This window comes from Chiloscyllium plagiosum, chromosome 25 (assembly GCF_004010195.1).
Source record: "Chiloscyllium plagiosum isolate BGI_BamShark_2017 chromosome 25, ASM401019v2, whole genome shotgun sequence".
Taxonomy (NCBI): domain Eukaryota; kingdom Metazoa; phylum Chordata; class Chondrichthyes; order Orectolobiformes; family Hemiscylliidae; genus Chiloscyllium; species Chiloscyllium plagiosum.
This window is the reverse complement of record NC_057734.1, coordinates 21,386,796-21,409,973: the sequence shown is the minus strand read 5'-3', so window position 1 is coordinate 21,409,973 and position 23,178 is coordinate 21,386,796. Positions and strand designations below refer to the sequence as shown.

The window sequence follows — 23,178 nt, the reverse complement described above, 5'->3', positions numbered from 1 at the left end:
TAAGGGGCAACGTTTTCACACAGAGGGTGTACGTGTATGGAATGAGCTGCCAGACGAATTGCAACATTTAAAATGCATCTGGATGGGTATATGAATAGGAAGGGTTTGGAGGGAAATGGGTTAGGTGCTCGCATTTGGGACTAGATTGAGTTTTGGATATCTGGTCAGCATGGACAAGTTGGACCGAATCATCTGTTTCCATGCTGTACATTTCTATGACGCTATGACTCTATGTAGTGAGTAACATCTTTAGATCCTTAATTTTTTAGACTAATTTCCCTCCATTATTGGAAAATCTGGAATTTCCCTTTCTATCTCAGCCAGTATTTTCCTGTAATTTCTCCACACTTTGCTGAACGTAAATTCTTGGTGTAACACCAGAAGCTTGGAACTGACTAAGTGATGAAGCTGCAGAGAATGGATATCGTAATTCCACTGTCGAAATGTTAAAGGTAATCTGAAAAAGATCATGATTACTGTTACCTTGAGAATACTCTGCATTCATTGCAATTTTTTTCTCCATTTCAATTGGAATGTTAACCCATTTGTATCAAAAAAAGTAGAATTAAAATATTAGAGAGGGATATTTGAAATTAATGCATACATACAGTGTCATTTACAAGGATGTTGCCAGGGTTGCCACGCCACACATGTCAAATTCTGACAACTAAATTACAGTTCGTAAAATGCTATCTTATGAAGGTCAATATTCTAGATGGACAATCCAAACTAGTGCATTTCCCCTAAATAACTCCCTCAGATTCTACTGAGGGAATAGAAAATATAAATCTAAGATTCAACAAAGCAAACATGATAGATAACTTAATTTGTTAATTATTTGCCTTTTAATCTTTACTGGTAGATTATTACATAACATTTTACAGTACAATGAATTTTCCATCCAACTGAACTTACGATGTTGTCTTTATCATAACAGAACCTGATCATGGATCTGGAGTAGATCCTTACGCTACTGTACCTCCAAATTTCTTCAGAGGCAAGCGAGGCAGCTTTGCAGCCTACAAGATAATCTCTCACAGGCTTGCACATAAAACCGAAGAGAAATGATTATGAACAATGTAAATGTCAACAAATGTAAACTCTGTGTTGCCTTCTTGAAACAATATGGTAAACTGGGGTAAGCAGATTACCAAACCACTGGAACTGTTCATAAAACATTTGTCCTGTGTGTAATACATCAGTGGACTAACTTGATTTGCCTTGTCCAACTGCGAGCATTTAGCTCTACTTGTGCTGAAAATAACTTGTGTTTTAGGCTGCTGTCTTAATGGGAATCTCAGAGTATTGCTATAGATATCACAAAATGTTTCACCATTTGATGACTATTCTGTATTTTTTCATAAACATAGCCTCTCGTGAATATTTCATAAAGCAGCCACTATTCTATATTTGTGAAAGTGTTTACTTTGCATTTACTTCCTATCACAAGTAAATTACTTTTTTCTAAAATGCTGTATAATCATACTATTGTCAGTTTAAATTTTGTATTTCAAAAGGTAAATTAGTTTCATTACTTGGAAAAATATGTTTAATGAGACACTGTCCCTTGGTCATTTCCTTGCATACAGTTCTCTCCGGAATGATTACCTGCTCAATATATGACAGATTATTGACTCTTTGTTAGATTAGTCCCTTCCAGTTTATGAATCTAACATCTCTGTGCACTCAGGGTCTTTTTACTAGTGTTTTTGGTTTGAAGTAGGCTTGCCAGTAATGATTACTTAATTGGAATGTAAACAAGTTTTAGATCAAAGGGAATGAACAATTACAGAGATTTAGATTTTTAAAGTTTTCTTTCACTTTTAACAAGTGTTTTCAATGATCAAGAAATACAGACTATGCAGATAGCATAGTTGCATTGGAATGTCCACTTGTGTAGCCCACCTCCCTCACATTGGACATTTATAAACTAAAGCTGGCATCAGTTTGCATTTGAATACATTTAGAATTGGAATGAATGTTTGGGAGAAGTTTAATAAATGGGATCCTGTCTCTTTAAATTATATTAGAGCTTCATTACTGATCAATTTACTTTTATTATTAACAGCAGTAAGGAATGGTAGTTCAAATCTTGAAGTGAGCCATTTGTTGTTTTTCGATGATCAGATGAAATATAATTTAGAAATTCTATTTCGTAGCATATTGAGATGATCCGTGTATTACTCAAGGTATCAATCCGAAGGAACACTGCCTTTCCTATTAATTTGAACATTAAATACCAGTAATTCCTAAACATTTTAAAAATCTCACTAGAAGTTTATACTTTAATTCTAAAGAATATATGCTAAAATAGATAGCAAATCGACAAAAAAATGTGGATTAATTGCACATCCAATTTAATACACATGACAACAGAGGACTGCTACTTAAAATTCTAGATCAAAATAAATGGGACATTTTACCAGCAGAGCATGAAAATGTACTAAGTATTTATGTACAGATATTTTGGAATTTGTACTTGAAGGTAGCATTTCAAATACAGTCATTTTGGGCTGTAACTGAATTGTGTGTGTCTTAATGGTGCTCAGTGTGCAGTGTTTGACTCTATGATTAAGACAACATGTTTCTGATCTCAGTTTGCTATTTGTTTATTTGCAGATTTATCATGTCTAAGGGCTTTTAATGCAGGTTGCTAGCAAAAGTATTCAATTAATAAGTATATTTACAATGTACAACTTTTGGTACCACTGTGTTTTCATATACTGTCTGAAAGGGCTACTTATTTTCATGTACAGAGCACTGTTTTATACCAACTATGAGAAGTATGTCAAAAATATTCATTAAAAGGTAAATTAAGTCTTTTCACCAATTTGTTTTGATGCCTTTCTTTACATTTATAACAAACCGTATTGCTATGTAAAGACAAAAAAAACTAAAAGTTGTTTATGTGACCAAATTTGGTTAGGCTGTTGGATTGTTTTTTAGGAACACATTTGAATTAATTTTATATATGTTTGTATTCTTCATGACATTTCATATAATTCCAAATGGGACAGCAAGTACAAGTTCAGTGTTTAGCTATCTAAAACTGATGTATTTCTCTTTAATTGACTCTACATGCAGCATGCCATCTTGGGACTTGGCACTGATGTATGGAAAACAGATTTGAAACCATATCCATCTGTCCACTATCCCTTTCAACATATGTATAAGTATTATTGATCATGCTGAAATATACCATTAAAAATTGACCACTAGGCTTGAAAATGTAAGGAATAATTTTATTGTTCTGTATATGTACAAAAAAGGACTGAACGACGCTTATATTTCATTTTGCGACCCAATCAAAAGTTGCATCATATGGCCATTATTAAGTCATCTTTCAGGAGCCTGTAAAGTCAATTGCTTCTGCTGAGGACATTAACCAGCAGTATCGATCATAATCACGTGGATGTTGTTTTCACTTTGGCTGCTGTCACAACAGCATCGTCTCCAACTTGGTCTTCCACTAGAAGGTTAATGGCACTTTCTATCTTTCCTGAAGCAGACAATGCTAAAACAGCCTTTTCAGTTGAAAAACCCATCTGTTTTAATTGCTGTAATCTGAGAGAGGGACAAAATTTTTTTTAAAATTCATGTATGATTATGTGAAAGTAATATTTTAATGGAACGCGAGTGCTGTTGGTCTCCCATCGCTAACTGCCCTTAATTTTATTAGTGATCCAAAAGGCATCCATATTACTGTGGACCTGCAGTCACACATAGGCCAGACCAGACAAGGGTGGCAGATTCATTACTAACCAGACAGTTTTTAATTACAGTTGATGATATCTTCATGGTCACAAATATTAACACTTAAACTCATAGTTTACTAATTTAAATTCCAAAAGCTACAGTGGTGAGATTTGATCCCGTATCCTCAGAGCAATAGCCTAAACCTATGGATGACTAGTCTAGTGACATTACCATTATGCCACTGTTTGCTCCACAATTATATTTCTGCAAATTCATCTAGTAAAATAGCAATTATTTTCCAGTAGAAATGTAAACAGCTGACACGCAGAAAAATGCAATTAGGTTTTATTGGGCTGTTGATTTAAAATGGGTGATAGAAATGACCTTGGTTCAGGACATCAGGATGTGGACTCAGTTTCAGTGGAAATGAGAAATAGTTGGGGAACAAAGTCACAACTGGGAGTGGTCCACAGCTGTGGTTTAAGCCTAAACAAGGGTGACTATGTGAGCATGAAAACTGAGCTAAATGAAGTTCTGAGCTAGGAAATAGATAGCAAATAGGAACACAGTAATAGACATTGATTCCTACAATAAAGAAAATATCTAAATTGAAGCTCGAGTTAACTAAGAATGTTAAGGAAAGCATCAAACTTTAACAAAAAGAACTGCACAAAGATGGCTGACAAGTTAGATGACTGGTCAGAATATAATTAATAGCAGAAAATGACTAAAAGGTTAATCAAGAGAAAAAAGTTAGAATATGTAAGGAAGCTAGCTAAGAATATAAAATTGGACAGTAAGAGTTTCTGTGGGTATTTGAAAATTAAAGGATTGAGAACGTGAATTTTAATCCTCTAGAGAATTAGAATGGGGGGCTAATTGTAGATAATAAGGAAATTACAGTTGAAATGAACAAACAGAGGAAACATAAAACATTCCATTAAATGTTGTAAATCAAGAGGTGGAAGGAGAGAGGAACTTGGTGAAATTACAATGATGAGGTAAGTGTTACTAAGCAAACTGATGGAGCTGTGCGTTGACAAGTCTCTGGTAGTCTTTATCCAGGGAAAAGAGGTCACTTATAAGGTCGTGGGGCAGTTGAACCTTTAATATTCATTTTCCAAAATTCAGGAAAGATTTCAATGGATGAGAAAGTAGCAACTATAATCTCTCTATTAAAGAAAGGAGAGAGACAGGAAACTGGAAACTATAGGCCAGCGTCATAAAATTGTACAGCACAGAAACAGACCCTTCGGTTCAACACGTCCATGCTGACCAGATATCCTAAATTGATCTGGTCTCATTTGCCAACATTTTGGTCCATTTCCCTCTAAACCCTTCCTAATCATGTACCCATCCAGATGCCCTTCTAAATATTGTATTTTTACTCCTCTGGCAGCTTATTCCATACACGCACCTCCCTCTGTGTGAAAAAGTTGCCCTTCATGTCTCTTTTAAATGTTTCCCTTCTCACCTTAAACCTGTGCTCTCTACAGTCATACAGTCAGTGATGTACAGCACAGAAACAGTGTTTTGGGCTTCCGTACCCTGGGAAAAAAAACTTAGTTATTCACCCTCATGATTTGACAAGCCTCTGTAAGGTCACCCTTCAGCCTCCAATACTCCAGGGAAAAACACCTATCATGGGGAAGGCGCTGAAATGCTCATCAGAGAGGTTATAGCTGAACACTTCAAAAAGCTCAATGTAATCAAAAAGAATCAGCTCGGTTTAATCAAAGGGAAATCATGTTTATGCAAAAGGAGAGCCTGCTTGCTATGTGCGGATTTCCAGAAGACATTTGCTAAGGTACCACATCAAATGTTATCATTGAAAGTAAAGGTTCATGGTATGGGGGTAGCATACTAGCACAGAAAGAAGACTGGCTGGCAGAAAACAGTGTACATTAATGGATCTTTATCTGTGATATGTAATGTGACAACTAGAGTCCTATAGAAGTCTGCTGGGCCTCAACTTTTTACAATTTACATCAATAATTTAGATTGGGGAGAAAAGGCAGGGTAACTAAATTTGCAGAGGACACCAAAGTAGGTAGGAAAATATACTGTGAAGATATAAGAAAGTTGCAGGTAGAAATAGATAGGTTAGGTGAGTGGATAAAAATCTGCTAGAGTATGATGAGGGAAAATATGAATTTGTTCACTTTGGCAGGAAGAATAAAAAAGCACAGTATCATTTGAATTGAGAATGACTGCAGAATTCTGAAGTGCAGACAAATGTTGCGTGAGTCACAAACTTTAGTATATAGAGACAGCATGTAATCAAGAAGGTGAATGGAATACTATCATTTATTGCAAGAGGAACTGACCATAAAAGGATGCTATGCTTCAGTGATGTGATGCCACATCACAAGCACTGTGTGCGATTTTGGTTTCCCTATTTAAAGCAGGATGTAAAGTAATTGACAATGATATCCAGAATAAGTGAATTGTCTTTGAGGAGAAGTTGAACAGGTTGGGCTTATCCAATGGAGTTTAGAACAGTGAGGGTTGACTTGATTGAAGTGTATCAGATTCTGAATGGTTTTGACAAGGTAGATATGAAAAGGATGTTTTCTCTTATAGATTTGTCCTGAAATAGGGGGCAGTGTTCTAAAATGAGGGGTCAAATAAAGAGCATTTTTTTTCTCTCAGAAGGTTATGTGACTTTGGAACTTTGCCAAAGAGAGGATAAATTCTTGTTAGTAGGGGAATGAAGAATTATTGGGAGTGAATGTGGAATTTGAAAAACAAACAGATGAGTTATGATCTCATTGAATGGTGGCGTAGTGCTGAGTGGCCAAATGGCCATCTTCTATTCCTATTTCATATGTTTGTATCATACTCAGTTATAAGAATGAAGTAGGCCATTCGACTTCTTTAGCCTGTTCCAGAATTCAATAAGATCATGACTGATTTTCACTCTCTTACACTATCCCCATATCCTTGACAACAATAATTGTTGGTAACCTAGTTTGACTGCTCAGTAATCCTTCCTGAACTTGACTACTTAAAATAAAATATTCCCGTAAAATGCACAAAGTGCTTTACAAACATCTTTTATTGCCTGTTACCTACCGCAGAGAAGAGACTGAAGATTTAGGTATTTCCACTTTACGATTCAGGTCCATTCCAGATTCCCATAAGGAGGCAATAACACCAGCATGAAGAAGATCCTCATCAGTGAGAAGACCATGTGCTGCAGCAGCATAGACATCATGTGGATTCAGGTGATAAAATCCAGAGGGATGATAGTTGGAATCTAGTTGTCTAAGATGTGCAAAATCATATGAATTATACAGTTCTGCTTGTAAGTAATTGGTATGTGAAGATCCAGTGTGAGGCTGCAAAGCAGGAAATGTCTGGTTGGAAGTTTCTGTCCACTGAGAATCTATTTCAATATTGTAGCTGTTGCCTTCTCTCGTAGTACAATCATCAGAAGCAGCTGATAAATGTGCTGTTGAAGACCCTTGAGTCCTGTGGAGTTCTGGCATAGAATGGAATCTGCAAATGTGAATATAAACATGGAGTGCAATATAATCTTTTTGAAAATATTCATAATGGCAGATCCAAAACTGAAATATTTAGTAATAATTCGCAGATCAAACAAAAATATGTCGAAAACAAACAGGCGAACAGTGAAGTTCCCAAGAAATATGTTGTGCACATCTTTTAATTCTTAGATACATTAGAGGACCTGAAATAATTACATGATTTATATTAACCTTGTTAGTGAACAAAGAACAAATAAAATTTACAGCCCAGGAACAGGCCGTTCGGCTCTCCAAGCCTGAGCCGATCCAAATGTACTGTCTAAACCGGTCGGTCAATTCCTAACCATTTGTATCCCTCTGCTCCCCACCTACTCATGCATCTGTCCAGACGCATCTTAAATGAATACTGTGCCTGCCTCTGCCAGCTCTGCTGGCAACATGTTCCAAATGCCCACCACCCTCTGTATGAAGTACTTGCTGCGTGTATCCTCCTTAAACTTTCCACCTCTCACCTTGAAAGCATGACCTCTCGTTATTGAATCCTTCACCCTGGGAAAAAGCTTGTCTCTATCCACCCTGTCTATACCTTTCATGATTTTGTAAACCTCAACCAGGTCCCCCTCAATCTCCTTTTTTCTAGTGAAAATAAACCTAACCTACTCAACCGTTCTTCATAGCTAGCACTTTTCATACCAGGCAACATCCTCGTAAACCTTCTCTGCACCCTCTCCAAAGCGTCCACATCCCTTTGGTAATGTGGCGACCAGAACTATACACAGTATTCTAAATGCGGCTGAACCAATGTCTTGTACAATTTTAAAATGACTTGCCAGCTGTTATACTCAATACCCAGTCCAACAAAGGCAAGCATACTGTATGCCTTCTTGACCATTCTATCCACCTGTGCAGCAACCTTCAGGATACAATGGACCTGCACCCCCAGATCTCTCTGCCCATCAACTTTTCCCAAGGCTCTTCCATTCATTGTATAATTCACTCTAAAATTAGACTTGCCTAAATGCATCACCTCACATTTGTCTGGACTGAAAGCCATCTGCACTCTTCTGCCCAAGTCTCCAGTCTATCTATATCCTCCTGTAGTCTGACAGTCTCTTATGCTTTCTGCTACTCCACCACTCTTTGTGGAGTATTTGAATTGATGTCCCTGGGATTAAAGGGGCACAGGCAGCACAGATATGAAATAACCAAGAGACAAAAAGCAACTTTGTGCTGAGCAGTCTTACAGATTACAGAAGGTTTTCCTGTAGTTCTCTCCAAGGGTCAATGTTAGGACCATTTTCTGATATATTAATGGTCCATACTGTACCTGGGTATCAGGGACTTACAGCATGGAAAACAACTTATGTAGAAAGAATAAGGGCATATACAATTGTAAGGCTGGTATAGGAACACAGACACAAAAACAAAACAAACACAAAACTTTAAAAAGGTAACAGGACAAATTGAGAAGGTTACTAAAATCATAAGACCCATGACTTTATAGAAGATATATAAAGCACGAAACAAGGAAGTTATGCAAAAGCTTTCTAAATCAGAAGTTTAACATCAGCTGAAATATTTGGTCTAATTCTGGGCACCACATTTTAAGAAGGATATCAAGACTTTCAGGCAGGGTGCAGAGGAGAATTGCTAGAACATGACCAGGGGTGAGAGACGTCAGTTATAAGGAAAGACTACAGAAATTGGGACTGTTTTCCGTCCAGCAAAGAAGATGAAGAGGAGATGCATTAAAGGTGCAAAAATTTGAAAGGTTTTGGTAGACCAAATACGAAGAAGTTGTTTCCACTGGTAGAAGGATAAATAACTCCAAGACATGGCTTTGAGATAACTGGCAGAACAAAACAAGGGTAATGAAAAGGCTTTTTTTGACAGGAATGCATGAAAGGATGGCACAAAAAGATTTAATGACTTTTTTAAAAGGAATTTGTATTCTAAATAAACATCAAGATTTGTAGGTCAGAGCAGGGAAGCAGAATGGACTGACTGGTTTCTAAAATGCAACTACAAGCTCTCTCAATCATGCAGTAGATACTTTTATGGTCCTGACTAATGTAGACCACAAAGAGTCCTAGCAATTCCATATCTACTGAATTGGGAACTCAGTTGGGATACTAGAATTGGTCTCAGCATTCTGAACTAGACAGGCAGATCAAAACAAAATGTCAGCTAAAGTTCAGCTTTTCAGTGTTAAATAATGTCCCCCTATTAGGAAAGCATCAGATAAGGTAAATTTATGAAGTGCCTCACAGTTGCACAGTTTCCCATATGTTCATCATTTTCAATATGACCACTTGGCTATTTTTTTAAATCACTTAGGGCCAGTATTCGTTGCCTATCTCTCATACCATTTCAGAGAGCAGTTGAGACTCAATCACATGGCTGTGGGTTTGGAGTCACACGTAGGCCAGAGCAGGTGGGATAGCAGATTCCATTCCCTGAAGTACATTAGTGAGCCAGATGGGTTTTCTGACAATTAACAATGGTTTCAAGGTCATCAGTAGATTCTTAATTCCAAATTTTTTTTAATTGAATTCAAATTCATCTGCCGTGGCAGGATTCAAACTCAGGTTCCAAGAAAATTAGCTGAGTTTCTGGATTAATAGTCTAATGATAATACCAGTAGGCCATCGCCTCCCCATGTTTATAAAGTGACTGTCTCTGCTCCAGGAACTCTACTACTGTCTGGGGTGGGAGAAGAGCGAATGAGAAGAAGCATGAACTGCCTTGAATTCTGTTTTCGAAAACAAACTTTGATTCACATGTAGATTTTCAATTCCAAATGTAGTCTAGCTTCCTAACATCCAGAAATCCAGAGGGCAGTGGAATTTGTTTTACTGAGTCATAAATGTTGATTTATCACTATCAAAGGTCCAAATCTGTATTCAAACAATCACACTGTCACAATTAATGCTAAATGTTCAAATCCACATTAAATTGTATTCTAATGCTTTTTGAAATGATGCCATAGTTCAATCCCTCAAAGCAGCAAATCAGCTTTTGAAGTTAAAGTCTAAGTTGAAACTCCAAAGATACTCAGAATTTCAGCCTAAAATACTGCTGCACTCTGTTCATTGATTCTCAGTTCCACTCATAATTGATTCTGCTGCTCTGTTCCAGGAATAAAGTTGGTGCCATACATAGCATTACATAATTTACTAAATTAGGAATTTCTACCTGAAGTACATGATCTGCATCCAGGAATAAAGCAACATCACCAGGTAGGATTATAGCCAGAACAGCCAATAATGAGCACATCAAACAAGGTGGGGTACTCTAGGCCCCCACTCAGACCACCTGTTGCGCCTCATGGTGGAGGTGGCCTTCCTCAGGTCCAAATTAAACACCACTGATAAATTTGTTAGCACTGTCTGCCTTCCACAGCCAAATATGTACCCCACTGATCTTGAAGAAATATCACATGGAGCTCACCAGTGTACCTCAGGTCTTCCATAAAGTGGGCACCAAAGGGCACATTCAACACCAAAAAACTCAATTTTATTTATTAAGTTAACTTCATTTTCAAGATGATTCAGGTGTTATTGTTTCTCCTTTTCAAAACAATTTAGTCAGACTATTATTTAAGTTCAGTACACTTCAGCAGCCTTTTAGCCAGCATCACCTTAATCGTCAATTAAGAAATGTCGAGTACTCTTGTAAACCACAGGAGAAACAGGAAGTATCTGAGTGGTTGTCCCTTCCCCTCTCAGTCTTAGTAGTGATGGCTAGTGGAGTGGCACTGTGAGGTAGGATGAGTGATGTTTCAGGTTTTTTTGAAGAGGACTCTGAATAAATGTAATCTTTTGTATTTTAATTTTATAAATGCCTAAGTTGTGAAGCCAAAACATCTACCATTATCCAGAATACACCATTCTTAATGCAGAATTTCAAAATGTCTTCTCCTCAGCCCTCATCAAGATACAGAGCCCCTCAGCATCAAGGGACAATATGTATGAAGTACTTAACAATTCTAAAATGGCTGATGCTGACTGACTCAAAGAATTTGGAGATACAAATCAACTCTTTATATGTGCTCAGGGAGATAAAAAGTGGTTAAAGTACATCACAATAATATACTTAACTGTTACATCTATTATGAGTACAGTACTACTGTAAAGTAAAAGCTATTTTTATCTGTGTTCTATTTAGAGAGGAGTCTTTTTAAGAAAAGCAGATAAACATACTCTAGTTCACTACTTAATAAAGTAGTACCAAGTCACAAATCAGGGAGGCCACAATCAGCAGTTTTTAATCACGGCAGGATACCCCACCCAATGGTATAGCTGAACATTTAAATAAAGTGGTTGTTTGTGATCGTGCAATGTCAGCGTGACATGGCTTGCAACTTGTTCTCCTAATCCGATTTGTATCTTCAGCAACTAATTCTGTATAAGGTGAGTGGATTTAATTACCTACACTTGATGCTGCCAAATTGTTTTTAGCACTTTTTTTTGCCAACATGTTCAATTTCAAAAGCTTTTAAATTGTCTTTCCGTTTATTTGTCAACTTCTCTTTTTTTTCCAAAGAAAATTAACTCAAGTTGCACGAAAAGAATGAATGGTACAAAATTAGAACTAAAAGCAAGAGTTGCAATTATATGGCCCATTAACCATCTGTTAGATAGGTAGCAGTATTTCAGATATAATTATGACATTGCTTTAAAGTGGCCAGTGTTAAAACGGCAAACACTGAAACCATTTCATGTGACAGAAGCCATGAACTGGAACGAGATAGATTTCTCTATAACATAACCTTTTAGAAGATGACATATTTACATTACTTTTGGATAGCAACTTACACACCCATGCTTTACATTTTTTACTAAGTTTTATTTTTGTTTGGGTAGAACATTTCTGTCCTTTCATTGTACTGTGCTTTTATGTTTTACAATGAGTGCGGCTTTGGAGTAAGTAGTATTATATCATTGTAAAGAATAAAGAATAGCTGCTATAAACAAAATGTACAACTACAAATTTATTCCTAATTAAAATCGCATAGCAATTACTACATTGTATACTAGCTACACTGCCTGGAAGACTATCACACTATAAAAAAGGCATTATAAAACAGTGTGTACTGTTCTTTAACCATGCAAAGGTTCCACTGAAGATCTTCAGAGTTCATCCATCCCAAGACAGATTACTCTTTTTTTTAAGTGAGGTAGATAGATGTTTTGAGCCCAAAAGGCAATAGGAATGCTGCAGTTGGCATCCGCTCAAAGTCATTGTGTAATTCAAAGGAAGAACAAGATTGAGGTTAAATTGTTTTATCTCACACAACTCAAAACTGAAAGGCCAAGAACATCCACAGATCTACCCTCTAACAAGTAGCTAATACTCCAAAATTATTGCAGGCAAGATTAGAGTGGGGATAAAACTGTGCCAAATGGCTCCCAATCATTCAATCTATAAAGAACCACCAGATGTTTTCCAAGGGAGCATTGTGAAAGAAAGCCACATTATAGACCTGCCTGCAGCCTGCTGAAAAGCATTAGCAGAACTCTGATAGCAGGTTGTCCATCTGCCATCTCAGTCAAGAATAATACAGGAAGAATGCAATTTCAACACAAGTGAATTTCCCTCTATAAATATTAGAAAGTATAGTGTGTTGCAAACTAAATACTTGTCAAAACAGACTGCATTAACATATGGCAATTCTTATAAAAATAAAACTATGAAATAGGGAACAGAAATTTGTACATAACATTTACAACATTTCCACTGTATATTATATGTTGACAAAAAGTCCTAAGCTTAAAATGTTCTGCTCACCTCTCAGTGTTACTAACAGGAAGATGATATTTTGCTGGAGAGAAGATAAATGGAATCCAGGAGTTATGTTGCAGAAACTTACAGATAGCCAGCCTTTCAACAGCATCTATCAATGAGTTTGACAACTCCTGGCAAAATAAAAATCTATACCTATCTGAATAAAAATAATGTCAAGGATATTCAAATCAGTTGGACCAAGTGTAGGTATGGCAGATTTCAACCATTCAACTTCACATTTTGTTTTTGCATGAATGTACTTTACATGTCATGAGAATGACTGCACTCAAAGGATTAAAAAAAATACTCATTGAGTGTACAGCCAGAACAAAAGCATTCTTTATCAATGCCCAAAATTAAAGAAAAATGCATTTTAGAGCAGTAAAAATGTATGCAACAGCTAATTTGATAACATGTTTTATCCCAGAAGTTAATCACATTTCACAGAATTGTTACAACATAGGAGAGCATTCTCCAGTCCTTTGTCTGTGCTGGCTCTCTGAAATGAGCAATGCACCCAATGTCATTTCCTTCCCTTCTTCCAGTAAACCTCCACATTCTTCCTTTATAGTTAATAATCCAATTCCTTTTTGATTGCTTTGATTGAACCTACCTCCACCACACTCTTCAGCAGCACATTCCACGGTATAATCACTGACAGTATAAGTTTCCCCCTTCATCTCTATTGTTTCTTTTGCTAATTAATTTATATATGTGACTTCTTGTTCTTTATCATCTTATTGATGTGAACAGTTTTTTCTTATTTACACTGTCTAGGTCCCACTGCCTCTGCACATTGTCTGAAAATTCATACCTGCTGCACTATATTGCAACTAAAGGCATTTTTCAAACACAGTTGCCAATGTGTTTTAGCAGTTTATGTACTTGTGGAAAGATCAAAATGTTCTCTTTACTTCAATAAAATGTGAAACAATTTTTTTCAAATTAATAGAAGAATTAAATAGCCAAATCAAATCTCAGGCTGACTTACTAAGGTATAGCAGTAATATCTAACACATAATCAACTTTTTGAGAAGATTTGTAGCTCAGGTTGAGGTTCTGGATGCAAGTTTGCTCACTGAGCTGGAAGGTTTGTTTTCAGACATTTCACTACCGTACTAGGTGAGCCTCTGGTGAAGCGCTGGTGTTATGTCCCGCTTTCTATTTATATGTTGAAGTTTCCTTGGGCTGTCGATGTCATTTCCTGTGTTGGTGGTGTCATTTGGACCCCATTTACCACCCTCTGAGAAAGAGAACAGGAAACAATTTGGATCCCATCTACCACCCTCTTGAGAAAAAGAACAGGAAATGACATCACTACATAGGAAATGACACCAACACAAAAGATGACACCACCAATCCAAGGGAGCCTAAACACATAAATAGAAAGCAGGACATAACACCAGTGCTTCACCAGAGGCTCACTGATTATGTTACCTGGTATGATGACAAAATGTCTGAAAAGAATCTTGTAGCTCAGCAAGCAAACTAACATCCTTTATGATAAACATATATGAAGACACTGGTTTAACCTCAGCTAGAGTATTGTGTACAATTCTGGGGACTATATCATAGGAAGGATATGAACACATTGTAAACAATGAAGAAGAGATTTACAAGAATGGTTCCAGGGTTGAGAAACTTCAGTTATAAGGAAAGACTGGAGGAGTTGGTACTGTTTTCTTCTTGAACAGAAGGAGGCTGAGGAACTTTGGCAGAAGTTTTCAAAATCGTAAGCGGTCTGGGTCTAGACAGAGTGGATAGAGGCAAACTGCTCCCGCTTCTAAATGAATTGAGAACCAGAGAGTTCAGATTTTTCAAAATAAAGCAGATGCAAGGTGGGAAAAACCTTTTTCACACAGTGAGTAGTTAGGGTATGGAATGCATTGCATGGACGTATGGTGGAAGCAGGTGCAGCTGTAGATTTCAAGATTATTTCAATTTAAGTAATGTGTAAGGCTACAGAGAACCTACAGGAGATTGGCAATAGGTTAAAATGTTTTGAGAGCTACTGCAGATACAATAGGCTGATCTCCTCCAGCGCTGTAACAATTATGTGATTCTGTTCACACAGGTGTTGATATAACATGTTAGAATGGTTGAGACTTAAATGGGATCTTCTGGCTAAGAGTTAGAGACACTACCACTGTGCCACTTTCTTCTCTACCCAGACGTGCAATTATGCACAACTGAGCAAGCTTCCCACCTTCCCAAGGGGAATTACAACAGGACCTCAGATTACAACGGGATCTTGATCAGATGGGTCAATGGGCTGAGAAATGACAGATGGAGTTTAATTTAGATAAATGTGAGGTGCTGCATTTTGGGAAAGCAAATCTTAACAGGACTTATACACTTAATGGGAAGGTCCTAGGGAGTGTTGCTGTACAAAGAGACCTTGGAATGCACGTTCATAGCTCCTGGAAAAGGAGTCGCAGGTAGATAGGATAGTGAAGGCAACGTTTGGTATGCTTTCCATTGTTAGTCAGAGTACTGAGTACAGGATTTGGGAGGTTATGTTGTGGCTGTACAGGACATTGGTTAGGCCACTGTTGGAATATTGTATGCAATTCTCGTCTCCTTCCTATAGAAAAGATGTTGCGAAACTTAAAAGGATTCAGAAATGATTTACAAGGATGTTGCGAGGGTGGAGGATTTGAACTATAGGGAGAGGGTGAATAAGCTAGGGCTGTTTTCCCTGGAGTGTTGGAGGCTGAGGTTTATAAAATCATGAGGGGCATGGATAGGATAAATAGACAAAGTCTTTTCCCTGGAGTGGGTGAGTCCAGACTAGAGGGCATAGGTTTAGGGTGAGATGGGAAGCATATAAAAGAAACTTAAGGGGCAAATATTTCACGCAGAGGGTGGCACGTGTTTGGATTGAGCTGCCAAAGGAAGTGGTGGAGGCTAATACAATTGCAACATTTAAAAGGCATCTGGATGGGTATATGAATAGGAATGGTTTGGAGGGATATAGGCCGGATGCTGGCAGGTGGGACTAGATTGGGTTGGGATATCTGGTTGGCATGGACAAGGTGGACCGAAGGGTCTGTTTCCGTGCTGTATATCTCTATGACTATGATTTTTTTTTTGCTTTCTACTAAAACTAGCAACCACCACCAGTAAAACGTCTGTGAAATTTACAAGCAAAGCCAATTACTAGCAATGCAAGCCATCAAAGGTGAAGTGGGTAGGGATAGTGAGAAGGGACTAAATTGAAATAGAGTTGGAGGGGCAAATAAAGCACTGTATACCCCGTGGTGCCCACCTCTCTCTGAAGGCATCAATAGCATTAGTGCCATCACGTGCTCCTTCTCCAAGGACACCTGGGCATGAACATAACCGATGAAGGAGGCTGACTGTCAGCAGAAATCCTTTAAATTATTGAATAACAACTGTTGCAACCAGTTTGAAAATTCTGATTGGGAATTTAATTTACAACATAGTGGATTACACACCTGCAAAGTTACTCAGAGTTTTAACCCATTCTCCTGCAACTATCAGAAAGGATACAGGTCAGCCCAACAATAATTCCACAGATATGGAGAAAGACAGATGAACCTGGAATAATAAGGTAGGCAACAGGGAGGAATATCCAAGGTACTGCTGCAACTCTGATGGTCCTTTTCATTCCAGAATTACAACAACTTAGTGTCACCATAGCAAACTGAACAGTTGTAAAACCACACACTGGTGTTTCATCAAGACTTAGTAATTTGCCCAAAAGAAGATAAAACAATGCAGAAAAAACAGCAAAAAGGATGGTGAGGTAGAAGTATCGAATGGTGCCCAACTGTTGCTCCAGGCGGCTGCTCAAGACAACTAACAATGCAACATTGATGAGCAAGGCAAAGACATTGTCATGGGAAAAGCAGTAGCTCAGTAAACGGTACACTGTTGGAATAAAAAAGGAGGTAGTTAATTTACGGTGACTAATGGTGTAGCACATTTTTAAAATATACATACAATCAATAATTGTAGAACAACTCACACAACTTATCTGCAGTTGTGTACGGAAAATTGTGATTGTCCAGCAAATGCTGCACAATAGTTAATAAGGTTTGACAGCCAACATACTATAACAACTCTTTCTTCAGGAAAACTGTAATTAATAATATACTTTGTTTTAATTTTGGCTTCTCAAGTGGGACAAGCAGTGCTGTCAGACATAAACAAGTTCAGTATTTCATAGAATCCCTACAGTGTGGAAGCAGGCCATTCGATCCATCAAGTCCACAACAAACCTCTGAAGAGCATCCCACCCAGACCCACACCCTGTAACCCTCATTTACCATGGCTAATCAACTTGGTCTGCACATTCATGGATGCTATGGGTAATTTAGCATGGACAATCCACCCAACCTGCACATCTTTGCACTATGGGAGGAAACCAGAGCACCTCAAAAAACTCTCACAGACATAAGGAGAATGTGCAAACTCCACACAACCAGTTGCCTGAGGGTGCAATCAAACACAGGTCCTTGGTGCTATGAGAGCAGTAGTGCTAACCACTGTCACTATTTTGTCTATGCTGAACTTGCAAAGCGGGAGTGGGTGAAACACAAATGACTTCACAATCCTGGACCTGAAAAGTATAAAATCAGCTTGAAATCCCATCACTATTTAGTGGCATCCAGAGACCTCCTTGGAAGAACATGAACTTGTGGATAAAGGCAGGATCAGGAGCAACTATGGTGACTCCAACATAAAAAACATACTAACATCGTTAGGATTAAACAAGCACAACACTTGGAAGAAAATTTAGATAGGCGAAAGTGAGGACTGCAGATGCTTGAAACCAGAGTTTAGATTAGAGTGGTGCTGGAAAAGCACAGCAGACCAGGCAGCATTTGAGAGCAGGAAAATTGATGTTTCGGGCAAAAGGCCTTCATCAGGAATGGGGCCATCGACATTTCAGGCAAAAGGCCTTCATCAGGAATGGGGGCCATCAATGTTTCGGGCAAAAGGCCTTCATCAGGAATGGGGGCCAAAAGGCACTGGCTGCTTGCCAGGGATGGCCTACTACCAAATAGTACTAAAGCCAAGCCCCATCAAGCATCCATACTTCAAGTGAGCATTGTCAAATGGTTATCGGGACTAGGAGCACTAGGCAAACTTTGCCTCACTAACCCAGGAATGGGCTGGAATTTCAAAGCAGAATTCAGATGAATTCTGGGTCCTAACCTCAGATGCATCACTCCCAGACAACTATTTTTCAATGCAAAGGCCTAATTGGAGATGAGAGTAACAGAACACTTTGAGAGTCAGAAGCTACCTGTCTAGTATTGGGAGCTGCTGGTATCTTGTTGATTAGAGTAAGCATTGAGTGTAGGAGTTGGGAGGTCATGTTGCAGCTTTTTAGGACATTGGTTAGGCCACTTTTGGGATATTGTGTGCAATTCTAGTCTCCCTCCTATGGAAGGATGTTTTGAAACTTGAAGGATTCAGAAAAGAAATACAAGGATATTGCCCGGGTTGAAAGATTTGACCTGTATGGAGAGGTTGAATAGGCTGGGGCTGTTTTCCCTGGAGCATCGGAGGCTGACAGGTGACCTTGTAGAGGTTTATAAAATCATGAGGGGCATAGATAAGATAAAAAAGATCTTTTCCCTGGGGTGGAGGTGTCCAGATGTAGAGGGCATAGGTTTAGGGTAAGAGTAGCAAGATTTAAAAGGGATCTAAGGGGCAACTTTTTCACTTAGAAGGTGGTACATGTATGGAATGAGCTGCCACAGGAACTGGTGGAGGCTGGTACAATTACAACATTTAAAAGGCATCTGGATGGGTATATGAATAGGAAGGGTTAAAGGGATATGGGCCTAGTGCTGGCAAATGGTACTAGATTAATTTAGGATATCTGGTTGGTGTGGACAAGTTGGAACGAGTAATCTGTTTCCATGCTGAACTCTAATCAAGAATTCAAACACAGCAGAAAGAATGGAAAGATTCTTGGTAGTGTAGATGAGCAGAGAGATCTCGGTGTCCACGTAGATTAGATTCCCTAAGTGTGGAAACTGGCCCTTTGGCCCAACAAGTCCACACCAACCCTCCGAAGAGTAACCCACCCAGACCGATTTCCCTCTGACTAATGCACTAACACTATGGGCAATTTAACATGGCCAATTCACCTGACCTGCACATCTTTAGACTGCGGGAGGATACCAGAGCACCCGGAGGAAACCCACGCAGACACGGGGAGAATATGCAAACTCCACACAGTCTCCCAAGGCTGGAATCGAACCTGGGACCCTGGTGCTGTGAGGCAGCAATGCTAACCACTGAGCCACCGTACATAGATCCTTGAAATTTGCCACCCAGGTTGATAGGGTTAGATTTTAGATTTAGATTACATTACAGCGTGGAAACAGGCCCTTCGGCCCAACAAGTCCACACCGACCCGCCGAAGCGCAACCCACCCATACCCCTACATTTACCCCTTACCTAACACTACGGGCAATTTAACATGGCCAATTCACCTGACCTGCACATCTTTGGACTGTGGGAGGAAACCGGAGCACCCGGAGGAAACCCACGCAGACACGGGGAGAACGTGCAAACTCCACACAGTCAGTCGCCTGAGGCGGGAATTGAACCCGGGTCTCAGGCGCTGTGAGGCAGCAGTGCTAACCACTGTGCCACCGTGCCGCCCATACGAAGGTGTACGGTCTGTTAGTTTTTATTAGTACAGGGTTTGAGTTTCGGAGCCAAGAGGTCATGCTGCAGCTGTACAAAACTCTGGTGTGGCCGCACTTTGAGTACTGCACACAGTTCTGGCCACATTCTAGGAAGGATATGGAGGCTTTGGAGAGGGTTCAGAAGAGATTTACTAGGATGTTGCCTGGTATGGAGGGAAGGTCTTACGAGGAAAGGCTGAGGGACTTGAAGCTGTTTTCGTTAGAGAGGAGGAAGTTGAGAGGTGACTTAATTGAGACATATAAGATTATCAGAGGGTTAGATAGGGTGGACAGTGAGAGCCTTTTTCCTTGGATGGTGATGGCTAGCACGAGAGGATATAGCTTTAAATTGAGGGGTGATAGATATAGGACAGATGTCAGGAGGTAGTTTCTTTACTCAGTAGTAGGGGAGAAATGCACTGCCTGCAACAGTAGTAGACTCACCAACTTTAAGGGCATTTAAATGGTCATTGGATAGGCATATGGATGAGAATGGAATAGTGTAGGTTGGATGGGCTTCAGATTGATTTCACAGACAGCATAACATCGAGGGTCAAAGGGCGCTAGAACGTTTTATGTTCTAAGCAGGGCACATACATATTTGTTTGCTTTGATATTTATTCAAATATGTGGGGCCACTGTGTTAAAATGTTTGGAACAATAGTTGGCCTTTCAGCCTATGAGCCTGCTTTGCAATAGCAATGGAATAATCTGTACTTCAACTTCACTCACCTGCTAAAGCTCCATATCATTTGCCTAACAATAATCTCATTTTGTGCTGCGACCCACTCCTTCCTAACAGAGTCAGAATCTCTTTCTGGAGAGAAAATAAGCCCTAATTAAGGTTTGAGGAATGGAGGAAGTGTGGGTTCATATTTACACTGAAGATCCCTTGGTTGGTCGAATGGCCTATATCTCCCTGTGGCATACTCACCTTTCTCTACCATATTCTTTAGCCATGGAAACATCTTATATAATTAGTTCAAAGAACTTTTAACTTTATTCCTTTATTTTTGTCATTTATATTAAGGACTTTAATGTTAACTATTGTCTTATTTTTTTATTTTTCCACTTATTCTATAAAGATAATGCTTAACTTTTTAAACTTGCGTTTCTTTTACTACCTGTACTTAAAGTTTTTTGTATCGAAGTACTTTTGTACCTAAGATAGTGCCATGCGGTGTGACATTATACACTTTTCACAAGACAATAAAATTTAAACCTAAATCTAATCCTGCCAAAACGTTAATGCTTCCCTTCCATCAATACTATTCTATCATTATCATTTAAGCCTACTTTGGGCTTTACTCAATATTTCATGCTTTTTGCTCTTGTTCTTCTGGCTTTACACAGGTCTACATAGTTTTAGAGATTACCAAAGCAGATTCTGAATGGTCACTGAAAAAAACTCAGCAGATCTGGCAGCATCTCTGGAGAAAAAGCAGACTCAATGAGCCTTTCCAGTGCCTTCTGTTTTTGTGATTGCGGTTTAACCGCATGATCACCAACCTTGCAAAGCTCGTCAGCAGCATCCAGTTTTAAAGATCATGGTCATAGCAAATGGCAGAATACGTTCAAGAAGCTGGGCAGGCCTCCTCCTACTTCTAATGTTCTCCATTGCTTTCTCCGTGGCAAATGCCTCAGTCAATTATTGCCTACTTGTCAACTTTCCACACCACGTTTCTCCTGTGGTATCAACTGTTCCAATCATTTTAAACTTGGCATTCTTATATTTATTGTGTTGAGTGCAAGGCAGAAAGCTTCAGCGATATCTCTCTCTTTTCAGCAATGCTGATTGATGATTGCTTAGCTGAACATCTCCAGTCAGTTCAAAAGCATGACCCAGAGCACTCTGTCATTTGCTCTTTTGTGATTTAATCACTATGGCCATCCACCCTCTCAAACATTTGCGCTATTGTTCTTTCCTTCCCCTCCCCCTTTCCATGCTAAGCATTGTGCATTTCTAACAACTTCTCAATCTGGTAAAAAGTCATTATCCTAAAACAGAATGTCTATTTCTCTTTCCACAGATATGATTTGGAGGTCCCGCTATTGGACTGGGATGTACAAAGTTAAAAAAAATTGCATGACACCAGGTTATAGTCCAACAGGTTTATTTGGAAGCACTAGCTTCCGAAGCGATGCTTCTTCACCAGCGCTCCAAGTGTTGTGCTTCCAAATAAACGTGTTGGACTATAACCTGGTGCTGTGCTTTTTTAAACTCTCCACAGATAGTGTGTGATCTACTGGGCCTTTGCCAACATTCAGATCTGGCAAACTGACCGGTATTGGACTGGGGTGTACAAAGTTAAAAATCACACCACACCAGGTTAAAGTCCAACAGGTTTATTTGGAAGCACTAGGGGGATTGTGGATAAAAGATTGTAAGACACAGAATTTATAGCAAAGGTTTACAGTGCGATGTAACTGAAATCATATATTAAAAAAAACCTGGATTGTTTAAGTCTTTCATCTTTTAGAATGACCATGTTGGTTTCAGTTCTTTCATATGTAAATCACAAAACTTTTTTAAAAAGTTACATTCTCCAGTGCACTTTAACAATTGGTGTCATGTCGGCCCAGATAAGGTATTAAAGGTGTTAACTCCCTGTGAGGCTGTCTGTGCCACAATGATCAGACTGATTCTAATCTAAAAAATGGATTTACAGAATCTTACATGGATTCATGCAGTTTTTGAGCAAAGTAAAATGTAATTCTGCAAGTACAAATTCACCCACAAACTTATATGTGTACATGTGGGTGTGCATGTGTGAGAGTTCAAGGGGTTTAAGTCTGACAAATGAGAGACTTAACAAACAATCCAGGTCTTTTTCAATTCGCAATTTCAGTTACATCACACTGAAAAATTTTGCTATAAATTCTGTGTCTTACGATCTTGTTCTCCACAATCACCTGCTGAAGGAGCAGCGCTCCGAAAGCTGGTGCTTCCAAATAAACCTATTGGACTATAACCTGGTGTAGTGTGATTTTTAATATTCAGATCAGCTATGATTTTATCAAATAATGGAGCTGGTTTGATGGGCAAAATGTCTTACTCCTACTTCATACCTTTGTATTTTCTGTTTTTAGTTTATATTTCCAAGGCTGAGTATTTTGCTTTTGTTTTTGCAAGAAGTGTCAACAAGTGAATTCACACTTCTACTCAAGCCACTGTGATAGGAACTTGTAAAAACATAGAAACAATCTCTGAAGCTATTAAAGTGATTAGGGTCAACAAACTTCTCACTTTTGTATTATTAATCACGAACTAATTAACATTGAAATGATTGTTTACAACCACTCCCAAGCAAGTTCCTTCTGTGGTGCAATGGTCCACTCCAAGAATCATTTTTTCTTAGGAAGATTATGTTTAATGTAAATGAATAATCATCAGGTCAGCTGATGAACTTACGTAAAATAGTCTACATGATTTGCTTTGTTAGCAAACTTTTCATTGTTACTTTTATGAGCAGTTCAGCATCTGCCACTGCTACAGTTTGGGTTTATTTTCCAACATCAGCAGCACCATC

At 38.6% G+C, this 23,178-nt stretch overlaps 3 protein-coding genes across 5 annotated transcripts in view; 2 read left to right on the top strand and 1 right to left on the bottom strand.

Moving 5' to 3' along the window:
- The window catches only part of LOC122562631 (EMI domain-containing protein 1-like), a 342,320-nt gene extending 339,490 nt beyond the window's left edge, over nt 1-2,830 (top strand). For 2 of the 3 annotated variants that reach the window (XM_043715640.1, XM_043715641.1), the window contains exon 15: nt 938-2,830. In XM_043715640.1, the coding sequence (XP_043571575.1) occupies nt 938-1,068 (131 nt within the window). In that variant the 3' untranslated portion in view covers nt 1,069-2,830. The remainder of the gene's footprint in view (nt 1-937) is intronic. The other variant, XM_043715643.1, reaches the window with a different exon arrangement.
- Nucleotides 2,831-3,228: 398 nt separating this feature from the next.
- On the bottom strand, nt 3,229-17,218 carry LOC122562632 (rhomboid domain-containing protein 3-like). Its single transcript, XM_043715644.1, has 4 exons — nt 16,488-17,218; nt 12,978-13,131; nt 6,772-7,197; nt 3,229-3,564 (listed from the first exon to the last, which is right to left on the bottom strand). The coding sequence occupies exons 1-4, from the start codon at nt 16,936-16,938 to the stop codon at nt 3,405-3,407; spliced, it is 1,191 nt and encodes a 396-aa protein (XP_043571579.1). The 5' UTR covers nt 16,939-17,218; the 3' UTR covers nt 3,229-3,404.
- A 770-nt stretch (nt 17,219-17,988) lies between these two features.
- The window catches only part of LOC122562406 (RNA-binding protein EWS-like), a 26,052-nt gene continuing 20,862 nt past the window's right edge, over nt 17,989-23,178 (top strand). The window contains exon 1 of the mRNA XM_043715264.1: nt 17,989-18,044. Coding sequence (XP_043571199.1) covers nt 17,989-18,044 — 56 coding nt within the window. The remainder of the gene's footprint in view (nt 18,045-23,178) is intronic.

Excerpts from the sequence above, each read along its gene's own strand:
- LOC122562632 (XM_043715644.1), bottom strand. The coding sequence starts at position 16,938 with ATGTATATTTTAAAAATGTGCTACACCATTAGTCACCGTAAATTAACT. Across the intron at positions 7,198-12,977 it reads CCTGTTAGTAACACTGAGAG|ATTCCATTCTATGCCAGAAC; the intron begins GTGAGCAGAACA and ends TCACATTTGCAG. Across the intron at positions 3,565-6,771 it reads TCTTCAGTCTCTTCTCTGCG|ATTACAGCAATTAAAACAGA; the intron begins GTAGGTAACAGG and ends TCCCTCTCTCAG.